The sequence below is a fragment of the Nannobrachium achirus genome (assembly GCF_963921795.1).
Source record: "Nannobrachium achirus genome assembly, chromosome: 21".
NCBI classification, from domain to species: Eukaryota; Metazoa; Chordata; class Actinopteri; order Myctophiformes; family Myctophidae; genus Nannobrachium; species Nannobrachium achirus.
The window spans coordinates 34,884,505-34,905,632 of record NC_137828.1 but is presented as its reverse complement, the minus strand read 5'-3'; the positions used below and the strand labels follow the sequence as shown (position 1 = coordinate 34,905,632).

The window sequence follows — 21,128 nt, the reverse complement described above, 5'->3', positions numbered from 1 at the left end:
ATGGCTCAATGTAGACGACAGGGTTAAACAACTAAAAATGGGATTGACATTCAAAATAGTCAATGCAAATCAGCCCTCAACCCCCACAGTACCTGCATATCTGACCAAACACCTCCAAAACATTAGCGACACTCACAGCTACAACACCAGAGGGAGCGCACACAATGATCTGATAATACAAACACATAGCACAAATATGGGTAAATTCTCCTTCGGGCACGTACCTTTTAGGCGAAGCCCGAACTGGCGAAGTGGGGAAATGTCCGATACCGTAGCGATCTGGCGAACGTCTTCTGGACAGGGCGTTTATCGTGCGCTTGCCCAGGCCTTACGGCCTGGGCATAAATATAACGATTGCATTCACCACGGCTTCGTAACTCGCGCGGCGCTCCGCCGGCCGCGCGGCCCTGGCCCGCTCTTCGCGGCCACTCGCGCCTGCGGCGCTCGGGGGCGAAGAGCAGGACCAAGGTCCGCTGGCCTTCGCGCCGCTTGCAGTGTCGTGGACAATCGATTCGCCAGATCGCTACGGTAGGAGACAAATCCCCACTTCGCCAGTTCGGGCTTCGCCAGAACAGGACTTTCCCTTCTCCTTCTACAATACTGCCACTCAAGTGTGGTATTACTTGACTATTTCCCTTAAAACATGTAGCTCGCTGGGCTCCTTCAAGGCTGCCCTGAAAATCCACCTTTCAGGAGGCCAGAGGCGAAAGTAGTCATCACTCCTCCCAGTGAACACTCACCCCCCCTTTACTTTACAACAACCCCCTCTTTTCCTCTACTTTGTACATATGTTTTTTATGATTGCATTGAATGTAGTTCTTTACTCTGTACATATAATGGTCTTTTATAATTGCATTAAATGTTGTTCTTGTTACTATTTGCGATGAATTGAATGCCAAGGACTTCCAACGTAAACAAAGCCATAAAAGGTCTTATTTGGGATGTTCCTTTTTGGGCAGGATGTTTAACCGGCCTGTGCTGCACTGCATATATTTGTGTTGTCTGTACTTGTCATGTTACTCATGTTTGTCTAAATAAATTATAAAAAATAAAATAAATGTACCACTCTTTTCTCCCCTATACTCCACCCTCTCGGCTAATACTCCCTGCCGACAGGCGCTGTCCTAGACTGTAGGAGTACAGTACGTGCAATCACAAATATCAAGGCTCCCCCCAGTGGATTTGAACCGCCAGCCTCCGCAGTGGCAGGCAGGAACTTTACCACCTAAACGATACGGTCTTTGTTTAGCCTTGTGCAAGCCACTTTATAGTTGATATATGTATTGTTTTATTTTATTGATGTGGCATTTTACCATGTCTTACGTGTTGTGCTGGGCAAAGCGCTTTGTGAACTGTTAGTGTTTTTAGAACAATTATTAGTATGATATAAGGACATAGTTCCTTGCTAGCTTCATTCAGCTGCAGGAACCTCATCACTGAACAGTAAAAAAGGAGGGTACCTTCTTTACCTGGTCGACTGACTGCTTACCTCCTTTGGTTGTGACGTGACATCTGTCTGGTCTTTGCTTCCAGAAGGTTCAATGAGGTTGAGTGGGGGTGAAAGACATTCTGCGGTCAGTGTATTGCAGCTTGTTGAAGTTTCAGTCAAAGCATCGCAAGAAGAGACAGTGAGAGAACGGTGTTCTTTCCCCTCTGCGTTCTCCACAGAGACAGTGCTTATATGATCCGGACTGAAGACAGAGTCATGAGCCGGACTGAAGACAGAGTCAGGCGGTGGGTGGAGCACAGGGGTGTATTCAATTTGTGGCTGCCTCCTGTCCGTGCTCTCCCCGGCTCTCCGAGTTCCGGCGGGTGAGGGCCGCCGCTGCCGCTCACTGGCGGGCAGGCAAGGCAGTCGGCGTGAGTAGTCGTCGTGGAGACGGCTGAGGGGTGACAGTGGTGACGTGGGGGGAGGGCCAGGGGAGCGACTGTGCCGCCTCCGGCTGGTGATATCTGTCATGCTGCCCATGAACTTCAGCATCTGGTCCTTGGCCCTCAGAGGGCTCTTACAACGTGGGACGCTGCTGCGTCCCCGTACGTCCACTGATGAGGCGCTAGCTGTCCTCTGGAGGCTTGGGGACCTGTTGGGTCTGCTGGTCCCTGGGGAGTCTGGCCCGGGTGCCGTAGGACTGGGTGAAGGGGCTTTGCGTCTGAAAGATGACTTGAAAAGGTTTAGGTTTTCTGCACTCTTGCTCAGTCTGCGCATCACCTTCACATTTGTGTTCATGTTTACACCCTCTGCATGCGGGTCCACCTCTGACCCTGATGATTCAGCTGGCTTCTCGCTGCGCACGGCCACATCCTTGTTGCTTCCCCCTCGTCTTCCCTGACCCGTGTCGAGTAAAGTGATTCGTCCCGCTCCGTAAGCTCGCCTAACACTCCTGGAGAACCTAGAGTTCCTCTGAAGACCATTTCCTTCATCATCTTCCTCATCCTCGACATCACAGTCCTCATAATCAGAGCCGTACTGACTCGTCACAGCACACTGATAGCCGTTAGACACAGTGTATCCCTCGGAAAATGTGAAGTGGTTAGCCGCCTGGCCTGGCCCACTGCCTTGATTGCTTGAGATCAAGCCATTAGCTAGTTGCTGATTGGTTGTAGGAGTACACTCTTCATCATGATTGGCTGTTCCTCTGCTCTGAATTCCCTGGAGCACAGAGGAGCGCAGCTTCTTGAAGGAGTCCATGACAGCAAGTCCTGAAAGGCCTGGCCAGGCCTGGGGGGCACCAGAACCATGTGAGCCCTGGAGGGAGGAGGGACTGTCCATACTTAGACTGTGCAAAAGTACAGGACACTTCTTGGGGTTAGAGAAGAGCCTCATAATCCGTGAGGGGTGGGGCTTATCATCAGGTTGGCCTATTACAGGGCTGGACCAGGCCGTGGAGTTGATGCCATTGAGCCTGCTCTCCTCTGAATGAGGATCTGAAGTGACTGGCTGTATCTGGGTAACACAGCCAGACAGCAGGCAGGGGGCTACAGTCCTCTCAGCATGGCTCTGGAAGGGGTAGATGTCACTGAGGGGTCGACTCCGGGGCTGATGGGGTGGGTCGCCTTTGGGGCTGCGAAGGCAAGGGACAGAGTCTTCGATGGTGGACAAAGTTCCCTCCGTTTGGTCTGCCTGCAAAGGCAATGTATAGATTCATTAGTACAATGGTTCTTTAAGTTCTTCATTTCAAGGATCCCCAGATTGGTATACAATACATTATTATACATTATGCCCCAGACAGACACCCATTTGGTTCCATTTATTTGAGAAATGTGAAGTAGTTAGCCGCTCCATACAAATGGAACCAAATGGACCCTTACAGGTCCTGTAGGTGACCGGGGTCTATTTGATTAATAGATTAATGTTGGCATTGTGACCAAACAGCTTGACTGAGACACGTTTAGCCAACACAGTATTTTTTTGCACCCACATGTATAATTACATAATAGTATACAGTACAGACAGATCCTCAAACATTTTTATGTATATTTGATATTAAGCACAATAGACTGAGTGAGCAATACTGAATAGTTGCACTAACTTGCTGTATATTTGACTACATACAGCTAATACAGTTAAACAATAGTTGAGTTTGAGTACTAACTTCAATTAAGAGTGCTTAAATTCACATCACCTAAAAACAGTTTAGCTCAAATGTCCCTATTCCTAGGTCACCAAGTCCAAACTTATTTGACTCTGAATGAAAGTTAAATCTGAATGACAGATGGTGAGGGAATTCATTTTGAAACTGATCTAACAGTGGAAGATTGTCAAAGTAACTGTAATACTACAGTGCATTCCTCAGAGAAAGATCATGCAAGTGTGTAAAAAGCGTGTTATGGGGTATTTTGAGATTGACGTGCATGTTGTTTTGTGTGTGAGCATGGAGCTGAGCTGTCCCACGTATCGTATACACTATGTTATGATGATACAAGTTCTGTTTGTTTATAATTGTGCTGGGGCGCTGAAAAGGACCATCCCTCAGAATGTGTGGGAGCAGCGGGAGAAGGCCATGTTTCACACTGTGAGAACACAGAGTGCATTTCTCCTTGGTGCACTATTTCTAAAGTCCAAGGAGAGTTGAGGCCCAGGCTGGGGTCGCACTGCACTGAGCTCTGTGTGTGTGTGTGTGCGTGCGTGCGTGCGTGCGTGCGTGCGTGCGTGTGCGTGTGTGTGTGTGCGTATGTGCGTGCGTGCGTGCGTGCGTGCGTGCGTGCGTGCGTGTACAGGGCAGCGGCTAATGCAGCTGATGTCTTTGATGTCAGTGGATGTGGGGGTTGTGAGCATGACTAAGCAATGAGAATCGCTAAGCCATTGTGATTGATGCAATAAATTGCCCGCTTTTTTCTTCTTCTCCAGATTCCGTCGACGGCAATCTGGCTAGCCATCGTCAGGGAAAAGTTCTGTCGCTCTTTTCCCTTTTGCAGCAATGCAGAAGTCTGTAATCGAGAGACTACGTCGACGGCAAGGTGATGGCAAGGTGATGGCAAGGTGGGGAAGTTGAGGTTTTGAGTGGTCCTTGGACTCCCTGCTTCTCTTTGCATGCAGACCTCCTGGGCAGCAGCACCGTTTGACTCCATTATGCTGGTAGCCTGCAGCACTGGCCTGGGACAGACTGAATATACAGGGAGGGATCCCACATATTCCTCTTCCAACATGCTTTTTCCAGACAATAATGTCTTATCTGGGTTTAAAGGTTTTGGTTGGTGCCCAGGAGAATGTGTGCTAATATTGGCTGAGGCTGGGGCCAGGGCACCATATCCATGTCATATTTGATATACTCTTGCTGAAGAACTTCAAAATATATCTAACAATTGGGTATATTATATGTATATTTGTTAGTTTGTTTAATTTTCCAGTATTTCATAAGACATGTATTCAGTGGAAGCAATTAAGCAAAATAATTAAGTTAGCTTGCTAGTCTTTGTTAGAACCAGCATAAGCACTGTCCATAGAACATACTATTGTGCCGTTTCTCTGTTATGTCACAGCCTCATGTAAATATGAACAGTGAGTGAACTAGAGTCCTCAATGGGCCTGAAAATTAAGGCCCGGCCCTAAATGGGCCGGTCCGAGGCCCTACCCAGCCCGACTAGTTAGCATACATTTCAGGCCCTACCCGGCCCGAAAACGTCTGGTCGGGTCAGGTATGGTCGGGTTTGTAAAGAATTTGAGAACTCTTCTTCTTCTTTCGTGTATCATCGTCCTTGATGATTGGTTGACAACATTGTATATTTCACAAGATTTCTTGTTACTTAGGGGAGGCCATGGGGCGGGCTGTTGTCTTCCCCCCTTGCTGACGTCGGCTTAGGCAGGGTTTGAACCACTCACCTTCCGCACGAAGGGCATATGCACTAACCACTACACCAACGTCGCGCCCCCTTTGATAACTCTATCACAGAGTAATAGTAATAAAATAAAAATATATATTTTATTTTTTCATTGAGCCCGAGGCCTACCCGGCCCGACTAATCTTATATTTACAATTGGCTTAAAGCCGCAGCCCACTTCAAGCAACGGACATGAAGCCTCCAAGCAACGGACATGAAGCCTCCACAAAACGGACATGTTTGAAGCCTATACTCACACAGGCACTGAGAGAGAGAGAGAGAGAGAGAGAGAGAGAGAGAGAGAGAGAGGGAAGGGGAGAGGAGCAGGGCAGTGTATCGCATTACATTTACAACAGAGAGGGAGGGCTGTGTCACACACACACACACACACACAAAAATAGCTAATAGTTAGCTCACAACTTTCCACTTTTCTCTTTCACCTCAATCGCAGTAACATCCGTATACACCACGTCATCGCATCACCAATACGTTTTATTTTTTTCAAAACTTTTTTTTTCCAATTTTTTTTTCTCAAAAATTTTTTTTTTTCTTCTCAAAAAACTTTTTTTCTCAAAAAAATTTTTTTTCTCAAAAAACTTTTTTTTCTCAAATTTTTTTCTCTTCTCAAAAAACTTTTTTTTCTCAAAAAAAACATATTTGGCCATTACACACACCACACTGCCGCAAAAATAGTATAAAACAATACATCAGATCAGATCGTGGCCACCCTGTACCTCAGGGGTTTGTTTTCGACGAATATCTACTCCTATAGACGCAACGCGACGACCTAGAGGGGAGGCCGGCGTAGCCGGCCGACCTTCTAGTTAGCATACATTTTAGGCCCTACCCTACCCTAAATGTCGGGCGGGTTCGGTTATGGTCGGGTTCGGGCAAAATTTGAGAGCTCTACAGTGAACACTGCATTGCTCATTGGATTGTTGGGGAAGTGGTGAAGGGGGGATGGTCTCCAGTCAGTCTCCTTGCCTGCTCTGCAGCAACAGATGGGCTTTCTCTGTCCAAGTGCCTCTGGAGTCTGCTGTCATTCCGACCAGCTCACTCCATCACACTGAACACTTATGTAAACACAGAGCTACCGCTGCCAAGCACTGCTGCTGACGGACAGTGAACACCCCCTCATGAAACAATGTGCTGTTTTCAAAGCTATGCTCAATTGTGTTGTTGTCCTGTACTCCTCTGCCCCTGGAACATGGTGAATGGAAACAAGGAGAATGGAGACTCGATCGATTGTTCAGTGTATCGTCCGAGCCCAAATGTGAGGAAAGTGCGGAGGGGGCAAGCATTTCTACAGAGTTAGGTGTCTCGTGTTTTGTTTTGCAAAAACTCCTCTTCATCTTATCAGCTTTTCTACCACCTCTATGCACCCCCCACCCCCCATGAGGCACCAACTGTCACAGGCCAGTTGTCATCCACAACACTTTGCTGTGTTGATAGCAAGGAGCCAGAACACATATAGGTGGGCTATTCCATTCCACAGGAGGCTCAGGCTCTGCCTTGGCAATATTTTATTTAGCCATGACATTCAATACTTTTTAGGTGCTCTAGGTAATCTTTTTTAGCTCTGCTCTCCAAAAATCACTGATTTTATCTTTGTTCAATTCAAGCATTACCACAGACACAGCTCAATTGCATTGCAAGACAAGACCTGTGTGGTATTTTATACCTGTAGACCTCTGAAGACCTGTAAGGATCTGTTTATTAACGTAGTAATATAGTTTACAGTGCAGAGCCCGCTCAGTGCTGAGTTGTGGATTGGTGCTCCCTGGTTCACAGTTAATTAAGAGCTCAGGGAGGAGCCCCCCCCCCCCCCCCCCATGGCAGCCAGCTGGAGCCAGCTGTAGATTAGACTCCTGGACAGACCTGCGTGCATGGATACACAAACACATGGGCAGAAAATAGCCAAAAGCATGCCTTGCATAAACACACGTCTCATACACACAATGCTTTTAGGACATCCTTTCCCACCGGATAAAACGTGCATGGATTCGCATTGCACATATAGGCTCATATTGCAAACATGCACCCATGTGTGCCTTCACAAACACACATGAAGACAAGAGCAGGGAGGAACTTGGCATTCTATCTCACTCCCTTTCTCTCTCCCTTCCCGTTTGTGTGGAAAAGTGAGGCCCTTATGTAAGAGGTCATAAATGCATAAAGATTAGTTAACTCCCGCCCCTGGTTCACCTCTAAAGTAGAGTATGTCCTGCCTCAGGCTAGGATAAAAAACTAATTAGGGCCAAAATGAGCCGCAAATTAAAAATGAAAAAAGGTCAGCCAGACAGGGAGTACGAGGGCAAGCACTTTCAATTCTCTGGCTTAGCTGTGAGACACCCTGAAGCATCTATGCCATTCCTTTGTAAGTGGTTAGTTTACTAGTTGCCCATCAGTCTTTACAGAAACCTACAAGGAAGACATCTTTTCAGGTGATTTCTAGCTAAATGGAATCTCAAATATTCAACAGAAGGGACTGGCCAGGCCAGTGTGTGTAGATTAGTATAATAATATTAGTATAATACTTCTGGAAACAGAAAAAGGTTTATCTCGTTTTAAAAAGGTTTATCTTGTTTTCCAAGTGGACCGGATGCACCTTTGAAGCTGTTTCACTGTCTGGCAAGATAAATCAAACACACTTTCATATATTTGAATCAATCAACATTAGGGTGCATCAAAATACACATTTCCGAAATATTGATTTGTCTGGGTGCTAAAAGTGTTACCATCCATGCAAAAACAATAGATACAAAATATTAAAGCGATACGAGGTGATTTAGAGGTCCAACGGTACGTCTGATTTTATGCCATAAGGGGGTAACAGGAACTGTGTCCCTTCACTCTGCCCTGCTCGCACATGGCCTGCTGGTGTGTGTGTGTGTGTGTGTGTGTGTGTGTGTGTGTGTGTGTGTGTGTGTGTGTGTGTGTGTGTGTGTGTGTGTGTGTGTGTGTGTGTGTGTGTGTGTGTGAGTTATTCACGCACAAGGTTGCAACATTGTTACATTTCAAGCACGGAGACCTGTCTGCTCCCTCTGTGTGTGTGTGTTATTCAACAACATTGTGTGTGTTGTTGCAACATTGTTAGGCAATGCACGTTGCATGCACGTTGCATGCAACGGCAACGTGCTTTCCGGCAACGTTTGGCAATGCACCGGTGACCCGGGGCGCCCCGGGTTTGCGTATCTCCGGAACCCACTTTTGTCTTGTTGCCTCGGCTGCCAAACAAAAAAAAAAGAGTACAACTCTTAGCGGTGGATCACTCGGCTCGCGCGTCGATGAAGAACGCAGCTAGCTGCGAGAAGTAATGTGAATTGCAGGACACATTGATCATCGACACTTCGAACGCACCTTGCGGCCCCGGGTCCATCCCGGGGCTACGCCCGTCTGAGGGTCGCTTACGATCAATCGGAGGACTCGCTCCTCCGCGGCTGGGGCGTCGCAGGCTCTCCGGAGCCTTCGTCCCCTTAAGTGCAGACCGAGAGGCGGTGTGTCCGGGAGAGGGAGGCGGAGAGGAGGCCCGCGCCGGGGCCTGTCGCTGTGCCTTGTGACCGTCGCTCCGGCGACGGTTCGGCCGGCGGCAGGCTCCGGCCGGGCTTTTTTTTTTGCCAAACTCTTTCCGGCGCGCCGTCCGCGTGACTCTCCCCCACCTCGCGCTGCACCCGCCGGGGACGCGCGCCGCCTCGCCAGATGTGCCCTAGTTGCGCTCTTAAAACAGTGTCTAGGCTGCTGGCGTTTGGCGGTGCGTTTGGCCTCCCCCGGGAGGCCTAACCCGGCGGGCAGGGCGGAACCGGCTCTGCGCCGGGCGTGATGGAGGCTGCCTGCGAGCTTCGGCTTTGTCAGCAGCTCTGTCGCGTCCCGGCGGACTCCGGCCGCCCGCGGAGCGTGAGGAGGGGAGTGGGCGCGGGCCTTACCTCTCCACAGCGAGCCCTGGCTCCGGCCAGGCCGCACCTTGAACAGCCTCGCTTACGACCTCAGATCGGACGAGACGACCCGCTGAATTTAAGCATATTACTAAGCGGAGGAAAAGAAACTAACAAGGATTCCCTCAGTAGCGGCGAGCGAAGAGGGAAGAGCCCAGCGCCGAATCCCCGCCCGCACTGGGCGCGGGAAATGTGGCGTATAGAAGACGGCTGTCGCCCGGGTGTCGATCGGGGGCCTGAGTCCTTCTGATAGAGGCCCCAACCCGCGGACGGTGTGAGGCCGGTAGCGGCCCTCGACGCCCCGGGGCACCGTCTTCTCGGAGTCGGGTTGTTTGTGAATGCAGCCCAAAGCTGGTGGTAAACTCCATCTAAGGCTAAATACCGGCGCGAGACCGATAGCGGACAAGTACCGTGAGGGAAAGTTGAAAAGAACTTTGAAGAGAGAGTTCAACAGGGCGTGAAACCGTTAAGAGGTAAACTGGTGGGGTCCGCGCAGTCTGCCCGGAGGACTCAACCCGGCGGCGGCTCGGCCGCCGCGGCCCGGGGACGCCCTTCGGGGCGCCCCGGCCGCGGTCGTGCCCTGTGGCCCCGCCGGGCGCACTTTCTCCGTGGCGGTGCGTCGCGACCGGCTCTGGGTCGGCCTGGACGGGCTCGGCGCGAAGGTGGGTCGTGCGTCTTATCGCGCACGACCTTTACAGCGCGCCGCTCCGACTTCGCCGTTTCCCCCGGGGCCGTGGACTGAGGTATCTCTGCGCCTGGCTCGCCCGCCGCGGCGAGCCCGGGGCCCCCTGCCCCCGGTGCGACTGTCGACCTGGACGGACTGCCCCCAGTGCGTCCTGACCGCGTCGCGCCGCCCGGGCGGGGATCGGCCCTCGTACACTAGGCGCTAGGGGTCGGCGACGATGTCGGCTACCCACCAGACCCGTCTTGAAACACGGACCAAGGAGTCTAACGCGCGCGCGAGTCAGAGGGTACTTAGAAACCCCGTGGCGCAATGAAAGTGAAGGGCGGCGCCCGCCGCCCCAGGTGGGATCCCGGCCGCTCCGGCGCCGGGCGCACCACCGGCCCGCCTGTCCCGCAGCGATAACGCAGGACAGGATAAATATTCAGGATAAATGTTCAGGATAAATTCGCAGGATAAATGTTCTAAAAATCTATTTCTTGTCGTTTTTGAGATTGCATCGATGTTATTCAGGAAAACACCCAAAAACGCCCATTTTGGTATTTTTCACATGCTGCGTTGGACCTCTAAATCTCAAGTAATTTTCCCAAAACTTTGCACAAATCATTTTTATGTGTGTCATAACAAAATGCAACCCCAGACAGAATGATATGTTGAGATTTAATTTTAACATTGCAATTTGATGCACCCTAATCAACATAGTATTTTTCACACTTTTCAGAAAGCTTAACTTTTATGCAGCCTTTCCGTTGGCCAAGACTGAGGCCGGGTGGTCTGAAGAGACATTTCAGGAGACTGAATGCCCGAGTCCAGCAGCATGACCAGACGAGAGTTTGAGGAGTGTGTGTGTGTGTGTGTGTGTGTGTGTGTGTGTGTGTGTGTGTGAGCGTGCGTGTAGCCTTGTCTTCTTCCCTACCAGTACTAATCAGATTACCAAAGCTTTACCAGTCTGTGTTCGGGACTTGTTTCATCCACACATTATAGCCTAATCAGAGAGACAACTAGGCTATTCAGCCATAGTGACTGGGAGACAGACAAAAAGATCTCTTATAGTAGAACTGCAGTGTTTTCCCACAGGAGGCACTAAGATGAGCATTTGACAACAACAAGTGTTGACAAATGGAAGGTGATTTGGGACAAATGCCACCTTATAACCATTAATGTTAATTTACTATTATAATAAACATTATTTATAATGTAATAGTGATTATAATGTATTTTATTAAGCTCTGGTAGTTCACTAAAGCAGCCACAAGTCTCGCAAAGGCATTATTTCAAGTCAACAATCTTCTAACACAGCTGGATTGCTTAAAAATCGGAAATAGGTTTTGCAAAGTGCAACCATCTCAGGTGACCTCTGACAAGCTGTAGGCTATTCCAGCAGTCTCATATTGTGGCTGTGACCTAGTTCCTTATAATTTGATGAAGGAAGACGGAGACAGGGGCCACACCCCCTCCATAGATCATGGGACGTACCGGTATACGCCAAAGCCAGGGAGTGTCAACCACTTGCACCGAAGCACCTGCTAACTCACCCACCTGATCTGCTGTGGCTTGTCATAGAAACAACCACCCAGAAATCCAACACCGCACCACAGGGTACTGAGTTTAGCAAAGGACAAAACATTATTAGGCCAAGTTGACAACATCCTAACCGCAGTACAGCACTCAAATAGGCTATTCTCTGTCTGCATTGCATTATACAACTTGTTATTACACCAATATGACGCAGCATATTGACATTTACCAGGATAACTACTTATGGGTGGTTGGGCTTGGGTGGTTCAAAAACATTGTATGCGAGTTTCTCTCATCACATTTTTACCTGTACCTTTTCTTAGGCCTGCTCTTATTGATAGATAGATAGATACCTTTATTATCCCAAGGGGGAAAATGTGTTGCCCAGAGGCAGCACATCAGTATAAGGTTATTTACAAAGTTACAGAGAAATATGAAAAAGATAAAAAGAAAAAAACAAGAACAGAGTACAGAGTACAGTAAGTACAGTAAAAGCAAGGTACAACAGGAAAGGGAACGAATTGGGCCCCTCATTGATTACGGAATCCTCGTATGGTATCGCAATGCCCCAATTCCCTTAAAATTAAAGCTCCAAACAGCCCAGAACAAACTGATTAGGGTCATGCTTGGTCTTCCTTCTCGGGCCCAACTCACCGCTTATCACTACATAAGCGTGGGGTGGCTTACAGTAGCTGACAGAGTACAGCATCTTGCAATGGGCCTAGTGTACAAGGTACACTACACCTCCAAGGTACAGTACCCATGTAACTGACAAACTACTTCAAGGATGTCCACGAAAAAAACACCAGAGGTAGCTCCACTAATCATGTTCAACCCTGATTTAACAATAAAAGGCTTTAATTCATTCTCCAGCTATACCACCAACATGTGGAACGCCCTCCCGCAGGCCTTAAAGGAGTGCAAATCCCTACCCTCCTTCAAAATCGGTCTGAAAAGTTACCTTCAGACAGCTGCTACTAGTGACTTGTAAATAGACTAAGCCCCCATCTATTGTTTTTATCGCCCTGTTTTTTATTATTTTCTTTTCTGCTTTTGTAATTGATGTTATCCTATTCAAAGCACCAGCTTCGACTGCTCTCTTCGCATTCAATCAGACTTTTTCACCATTTCTCAGACGTTTTAATGCAGAGAGTATCCACAGGGTATCCACGGAGTATCCACGGGGTATCCTGTTTCCGTGCACTTTGATGTACGCATGCGCCGATATCTGTCGCCTTGAATATTATATTCCCCTCACGGGAATCGAACCCAAGCCGTGGGTTTGTTGCATCCGTACTCTACTGACTGAGCTAATGAACGGATGATGTGACTCCTTTTTTGTGCATTTATCTTTGACGTGGATAGTGGGGTAGACGTGCAGTGGGGTAGAGGTGGATAGTGAGGGACTGAATATTTACTATTCTGTCCATAACGGCACATATCTCGGTAACGCGGCTGAGTGGGATTGGTCGCCGTTCCCACCGCTCGTCGCGGCAACTCGGCTCGCTAGCGCTCGCCTCGGTGGCGACTCACGGGGGTCATCGGCGCCCAATACCGCGCCGCTCCGTCGGGGTCTGTGGCGTGGAGCATTACACCGGGGAACAGTGAATCCATGGCCTCTAGTTCGATGCTGGGATTCAGCTCAGGTTTTATTATTGTGTACCTCTGAGGTTGACCATAGATGTCGACATTTCACTACTAATCAAGCCACTGTTTCATTGTTTTTTTCTCAACCATCCACTGTGAGATACCGGGATACCCAGTATCCGGTATCTACGGATACCTCTGCATTGAAGCGTCTGAAAACATGTGAATATTTCGCATTAAGTGCGTTGATATCATTCGAAACAGGTGTTCAAAGTACTCTGTTCTATCCGTCTGTCAATGTTATATGAGATACATAAAGTGGTTCCTGTGTAAATAAGCCGTAAAGCTTACTAGGATCTCCTTTTAGTTTACCTTGTACAAGTGATTTGTGCTGTCATGAAACTGTACTCTTTTCTGTTGCAAACTGCTCATAAACTCTTCAATCAATCAATGTCTCAATTATCGTCTCCACCAGGAGGGAATGTTTTTGCCTCTATCCGTCCGTCTGTGTGTCCCATTAGTTTGTTACCAGCTAATCGCCGGCGTCGTTGGCCAGGGCGTGGCAAAACTGTGCACACATACTCCCTGGATGCCAACTCAGAACCTCTGCCCCACATTTCTGACATGGCCCTGTTCTAGCGCCACCATGAGGCCGATGTTTGCAAAACACATTTCTTTACACTACAGATTTTGTCCACACATTATACAAATCGGTAGACAGTATCTCTACAGTCGTCATGTGATCAACACGGATCTGTCCGATTTTCCGTATTCCACCCTTTTCACATTGGCTTATTATAGCACCACCAGGACACCTGACCTGGCGGAGACCTGTGCTCGGAAGAGCACTGTTTCTAGTTACATAATGGTATCGTCAGATTGCAAGTATGAGATCATCACAATTATTTAGCATAATACGTCATTTGAATGTAGAAAAATGTTCATTCATCTTCAAAGATTATAAAAAGCAGAAAACCTAAAGTCACTGCTGTAAGTGCTGTTGCTGCTATGATGATATGATTTCCCTCCAAGTATACCATGAATGAAGGTTTATCTTATCTTATGGGCATATCAGTTACTAGGTTATAGGCATAACGTTACAATTTTGCCAACAAAAAGGATTTATGCTCTTACGTGATTCTAATAGCACAATAAAACTGTGTTCATGATTAATACATTCAAGTCAAATAAGTAAAAAAAAGATTCTAAGTTTCATTATTACAAAGGCTCTTTTGTAAAGATGGGCTGACGTGTTATAGGATTGAATGTCAGAAACTGTGCCTGCTCTGCATTTATGGGGATGACAGTTTGTTTATAAGCTACATAAAACTAAACTCTCCTTAATTTCCTCATCTAATACCGATACTGAAATGTGTCCCCATTTGTGTGTTTGCTCAACTTAACGCCTGGCTGCATCAAATATGGAATGGTGCCATTCCATTGAAAAGTTTTATACCTGCTGCGTTACTACTTTATATGTAGGAGCTGTTGATAACTTGATGATGAATCTTTAGAACATTCTTATAGAACTCTCAGTCTGCAGAAATTGTAATATGTGCAACAGGAGGATATAGCCACATGTCATACTATTTAGAAATACAATTTAACTAATAACTCCCTATAGTTTGTGGCGAGGGGGGCTGTAGAAAGAAGTTCAAGCAAAACAAACACTGTATGGATGACTGGAAATTCCCCCCCAAATGGGTATTTATTACAGCATGACCAGAATTAACTATGCCTTGGAAACAAGCAGCTGTAAAGAGGATTACACTGTACTTTTTTTAAGCTTGCAATGAACTTGGGAGGGGGAACTGCTTATTTATTTGTGCATTAATGAACTTGCTTTGCCCATAAAGCTCTTTGTAGTTGCTGAGGAGGCCCCCACCCCTTCCTTCACCATCTCACTGCCTGGCATCTCCCACATCACTATAACAACCACGGCTGTAATGCACTACAATAGCCTCCTTTCGCTCTCTTTCCAAAGCACACAACAGGCAAGAAACCCTTTTACTATTGTGATGTAAAACGGCAAAACAAAGCGGCAAAGTAACAAAAATGAACAGACATCGTACTGTTATGAACTTTTATGAAATAAGGTGAGGTGAATTGTTATTATTTGTGTTTAATGGGAACGGGCGGCGCATAATGGTGCTTGCCTTGCAGGAAGTACTCAAATGTTTTACCTAAGTGTAAATACTCTGTTATAAGTAAAAGACAGGAATTCATAATGTATGAGAGTATGAATATGTTGGCATCAAAATGTACTTAAAGTGCCAAAAGTAAAAGTACAAAATGTTTGAAAATAGCAGATATATTGTAGATGTAAGTCTGTAAAACAGACTAGGGGGTGGTTAATGTATATTTCATATTATAATATATATCTGCAAAGTAACTAAAGTTTTCAAATAAATGTAGAGGAGTAAAAGTACAATACTTGGATCCCAGATGCAGTGGAGTAGAAGTGAACGTATTACTCAGCTAAAATACAAACACCTCAAATTTGTACTTGAGTAAATGTACTTAGTTACTTTCCACCACTGTTGCCTTGCTTACCCTCCTCATAGTCGGAGTGAGTTGTCCTTGTTGATTTTTCATATCAACACAGCAGATGTTTTTGTTGGCTGACCATGGTGTGGGTCAACCAGACGATTTGGAAGGCTGAGTGAGTTTCTCCGAAGTCCAAAGGTTGAACTCGACGCTCACAGTAGAAAACATGTCGTCAGGAGGAGTAAAAACAAAAGCTGCGGTTAGTTAGTCAGTTAGCCGCTACCATGCCAACTACCTCGCAACATCTTGAGACAAATGGCTGGCTGGACTTTTCAAAGACAGCCAGGGCTGCTACACTAGCCACTCCTGCTAGCTCAAAAGTTCCACTTCTACTAAATTCAGTCCCCTATGCTAAAACAAATACATAAAAAGCTGTTGTCTCCAGCTTCCCCGGTCGGAAGAAGCTCTCTCTCGCGTAAATACGGAATAGTTTAAGTGTCTGGAAATTGTTGAGGACAACGGAGGGATAATAAGTCCGTTGATGCTCCAGCAGTGGAAGCGCTTCTTGGCAGGTTGAACGGCAACGGCACACACACAGCAGAGAGCATCACTGTGCACTTGTTGCACTGATTGAGGGGGAGGGGCCATCAGCTCGCCTTTGCGAGCTTATTGGTTGACCGGACCGTGACCACGCTACGACAGCCAATCGCGGATCGATCGGCGAGTCCGTGATCTAAAGACGCGCCCACAGTTTGATGCGTCCCATTCTATTTCTTACAGTCTATGGTCCCATTGAAGAAAAAGGTGCAGCGTTGAATGAACAGTGGTGGAAAAGGTATCAATTACTGCATTGTAAATATATACTCTGTTACTAGAAAATCCAGAATTCATTCAATTTACTTGAGTAAAAGCACAAAGGTATTTGTATCAAAAATGTACTTAAAGTACCAAAAGTACTCACTATGCAGATTAGAATGTCCCACTCCCATCTCAAGTTTTCAAATGTAGGCCTATAATAGGGCTGAAGTAATAATAATCAAAATTTACAAAATTGGACATAGGCCTACTCAAGTAAAGGCTACAAGCACCTCAAAAAGTACTTTAGTAGGCTACACACTGTGAATGAGGAATACAAACGTCACACTATTCCTTTTTTTCTTTGCTGATCGGAATGCACTTTCTCTTGAGCTATTATTGTAAAACACACAGGACTAGACAGTCCAGTTATTTGGCATTGCATTGTGTCTTCTGTTTAGGCGTAGATTACCAGCCCAGCCCCAGCCACACCGCAGATAATCAGTTTAGGATGTTAGTCATTCATTGTTGTTTTGAAATTTTGCGATAGGCCTACATAAGCACAACAACAATGTAGGCTAGTGGGGGAGAGGAGATGTCATGAGACAATCATTTAGGAAAAGCATTCAGTAGATCTCGTTTTTTAATGGCGACCTCAGAGGTGGAAACGTTTAGTTTTGAACAGTTGAATTACACTTTTACCGCCCAGCAACAACACACAAATGAGTGTTTATAGTTTATTTTAATTACATAGTAGGCCTAGGCTACTGAAGATCCAGCGTGGAAAAAGAAATACACGTAATTTCAGGTATAAAGATGTGAGACTTAAAGATTAGGCTAAATACCATACACTAGGGAGTACATTTTGACAAGCAAATCTCTCTTGACACACAATGGATCGTTCGGTCTTACACTGCCATGGTTAAGCTGCAAAAATTAAAAACCCGGAGAAAGTCGTGTCATCATCGTCATCAGCAAAGAGGCCGTTGAAGAGCTCCCCACCAGCTACCTGCAGCCACACCCTGTCTCCCACTTCTAGGTGCAGGATAGCGCCCCCTGCTGCCTGGTCTTCGCTGCTCTGGTAGTTATCAGTGGTGTGAATGACCTTTGCACCGTTCTTCACCAGAGCCACCTTGACATTTCGGGAGAACACTGTGATGTAGTAGGCAAAGTAATAAGCACCTGTCACGGCGCACGTAAACCTGCCAGTCTGTGGGTCGTAGTGATTCTGCTTGTTGTATAGGATTTTGTCAAACCGGATTGGTGCATTTGGCGCTGGGAGTTTAGTGAATTCTGTGAGACCTACAGAGAAAGCACTTCGGGGGAGGATGAATGTTTCTCCCTTCTCGCCTGTCTCTCCCTTCTCCCCTCGAGTTCCTCTCTCTCCCCGGTAACCCATGGTGCCTTTGTGCCCCGGAACACCGATGTCCCCCTTTGGGCCAGGTCTTCCAGGGGGTCCTAAAGGCCCCTGAACGCCTCTGTCTCCCCGGAAGCCAATTTCTCCTTTTGGCCCCTCAGGTCCAAGAGGACCTGCAACCCCCATAGGCCCTACGGGACCTGGTAGTCCGAGCTCTCCCTTATTTCCTTTCAGGCCAATGGGTCCCTGGATTCCTTGGGGCCCCATTTTCCCAGGTGGGCCCCTTTCTCCGTTCTCACCTCTTTTTCCTTTGGGCCCTAAAGAGCCAGCTGCACCTGTAAATGACAAGCACATGTCAATTCAGAGATAGCTTTTCCAGCTTAAGGGTATAATGTAAACTATTAAAAGCATATACCTAACCATGATAGATGCTAGATTGAATTGTACACAGCCAAGTCTGCAGGGTTAATTTGAACTCTGGGAGTGTTAAAAACGTATAAAGGTCACATTATTACACTCTTGGGGCTCTATTATGATCCAGGTCTTATGCCTTATGCCTTAACTTCTTTGCCTTTTTTTTTTTTTTACTATTTTGAAAAACATTTTTAAATACTTCAAATGCTGATCTACATCTGCACGTTGTGAGCTTGCAGATCAGCTATTTGAAATATATAAAAAAATATGTCTATATAGTAAAAAAAGGCAAAGAAGTTAAGGCATAAGGCATGAGACCTGGATCATAATAGAGCCCTCAGAGTTTAATGTGGTTTTAGTCTGCTGAAACAGTGTTCAGTCTGAACTTTCCTGAACATTAAATTGTAACATTTTAAAGAGTGCATTAGCGATGTATAATATTCCCATCACATTTATTCATTATGTCAGTATGTTATAAACAAACAATATTCTATTGGATTTACTGCATGGTATACCCAAAGAACCCTTTTAAACTCTGCCTACTACAGTATATGTCTTAAAGGGATATTCCACTTTCCAAAAAACTTTTGGTCATTTTATCGTCTAATCAGGCTTTTATGAACACCCTGAACAGTTTTTAATTTGCTTCATTCAATATTTACATATTTGATGTAAATGTTATCAGGCCCTCCAGGCCCAAGGCCTCTCCACATACACACCCATTGTAACTTCAACATCCATTTAACCATGATAGATTAATTAAAAACACACATTATTTTTTAATTTTAAGTTATTGAAATAACACGGCCTGCTCACGTATTAGGAGGGTAGTATGAGTCACCAGAAAAAAATAATGCGTGTTTTTAATGAATCTATCATGGTTAAATGGAGTTTGAAGTTACAATGGGTGTGTATGGGGAGAGGCCCTGGGCCTGGAGGGCCTGATAACATTTACATCAAATATCTAAATATTGAATGAAGCAAATTAAAAACTGTTCAGGTTGTTTCCAAAAGCCTGATTAGACGATAAAATGACCAAAAGCTTTTTGAAAGTGGAATATCCCTTTAACCTGTTTAGACCTGAGCAGATTCTAAAAACGCCTTCTAAAACCAAACCTAGCCTAACCTAGGTTTTCGGAAAACCTTCAAATTCTTATTCAAAATGTTTTCAATAAATAATGTTTCTATAGCCTATGTATAGCAACAACTATGAGACACAAAGGTGTCTCCCGGATTGAAAGGTATAACAACGTATTATGATATAGGTTACAACAGGTCTTGTAGTGCTACTGTTACTATGCAATTACAATGTATTTGAAAATCACGACACAGAATGACTAGAAACTCTCAAGCATAAACAAAATGAAGATTCATATGTGCATTGTAAGGATAGGTGAAATATCTCTCCAAAATACAAATTCATGACCATCACTTTTGTAGTTCGTTTAGGAAAAACACCTACCCAATTCCCCTTTGTCTCCTTTAAGGCCATCCTTGCCTGGAGTTCCACTAGCTCCAAGTTCACCTTTATCAATGAAATAATTTTGCATTCAAAAATCTTGAAACTGTTGCATAAAACCTTGACAGAGGAAAAGAGTGTATATAGATATACCAGTAGGCTAAAGAGAATTGTACATCATTTAATTTGGTTTTAAACCTCTTTCTTCTAACTTACAGTACCTTGATCACCTTTGTCACCTCTGAGTCCATCTCGACCATCTCTGCCAGGTAATCCATTGTGTCCAGGGTCCCCTGGTATTCCTGGATGTCCACAGACACATCCTTTTGGCGGAGTAGCTTCTGCCTGTGCAAGACACCTTGCAGCCAACAGGAGGAGCAAAATGGTGATGCTCAGTCTTATTCGCAGCATTGCCCTTGATGCAAACTAAAAGATTGTTGTGTTAAACAAGACTCAAACAACTGCAAGCCAACCATACACTAATGTATAACATGCACAGTGCAAGCACACCAGTGCATCTATTAGTAGTTATCAAACCCACATCAATACCCATGTAAGAGATCTGAGCTAAATAAAAGACAACCAAGATACCAAGTAACCAACCAAACAAAACACTAACTGGATAAGAACTTTGGACAACAATAATGTTTATCCACTAAGCCCCCATTCCATTGGTCTGGCTACTTTTTGGTTTACTTATTGTTGCCTCCTGTTAGTTATTCAGTTCCCCATCATATGCTCCTCTAGATGGCCCTCCTTTCCCTTCGGAGCTAATTATCAGCTTGAACTCACCTTGTGGCACCATAGAACAGTCCAGGGTAAACCTTTCTTTGTCCTTAATTCAGGGTTGGTTGCAGGTGCGGTGGTCTCAAAGCCATAGGGAAAAAATAGAGGAAGAAAGACTCGCACTCCACAAAAACATTCATGGATGACTCATAATAACTTTCTCTTTATATTTACATGCTCAATAAACTGCTCAAGTGTTCAGTGCGGCAAATGTTTCGGTCATGCGACCATCATGATGATGATCGCATGACTGAAACGTTTTCTGCACTCAACACTTGAACCCTTTATTGAGCATGTAAAAATAAAGAGGTTATTTTCTTATAGTCTCAGTCAAAGGAATCATCCTTAGCCTTTTTTCCACTCTTTTACCATCTAGAACCAACCATGAACCACATAACAAAGATTCAACTCTCTTCCTGTAGTGATTCAGTGCAGGATATTACTTACATCATGCAAATTATTGTGCTTGCTGTCACAACACCTTCACATGGGTAACTCCTATTTAATAGTGTTGTGTGAGAACAATATTGGTCTGCAAGACAGAATGACAGACTGTAACATTTCTTCAGCTATTAAGAAGCTTCCGGTTATCTAATGGAAACTGTTAATAAGCAAATAAGTTAATTCATGCATGCTTTTATCATCCAAGCTATTTGAAAGATTTATCATTAATAACATGACCCCATAAACTGTACTGCTATCAATTTTGACCTTTTCAGTTTGTGCTCCAAAGCCCAAGCCCAGTCCTCATTAGAATTACTTTATTTATACTCATACCATTCTACAGATGCA

At 45.7% G+C, this 21,128-nt stretch overlaps 2 protein-coding genes across 3 annotated transcripts in view; both read right to left on the bottom strand.

Moving 5' to 3' along the window:
- spata13 (spermatogenesis associated 13) overlaps positions 1-16,106 on the bottom strand; it is a 34,569-nt gene extending 18,463 nt beyond the window's left edge. The window contains exons 1-2 of one of the 2 annotated variants that reach the window (XM_080752126.1): positions 15,592-16,106; positions 1,490-3,121 (exon numbers count right to left, since the gene is read on the bottom strand). In XM_080752126.1, coding sequence (XP_080608252.1) covers positions 1,490-3,121; positions 15,592-15,633 — 1,674 coding nt within the window. In that variant the 5' untranslated portion in view covers positions 15,634-16,106. The remainder of the gene's footprint in view (positions 1-1,489; positions 3,122-15,591) is intronic. The other variant, XM_080752128.1, reaches the window with a different exon arrangement.
- A 1,136-nt stretch (positions 16,107-17,242) lies between these two features.
- On the bottom strand, positions 17,243-19,961 carry c1qtnf9 (C1q and TNF related 9; the record flags this gene model as incomplete). The annotated part of the gene is made up of 3 exons (XM_080751739.1): positions 17,243-18,012; positions 19,554-19,616; positions 19,772-19,961. 3 exons carry the CDS (start codon positions 19,959-19,961, stop codon positions 17,243-17,245), a joined length of 1,023 nt encoding a protein of 340 aa, XP_080607865.1.
- Between the last annotated feature and the right edge of the window lie 1,167 nt (positions 19,962-21,128).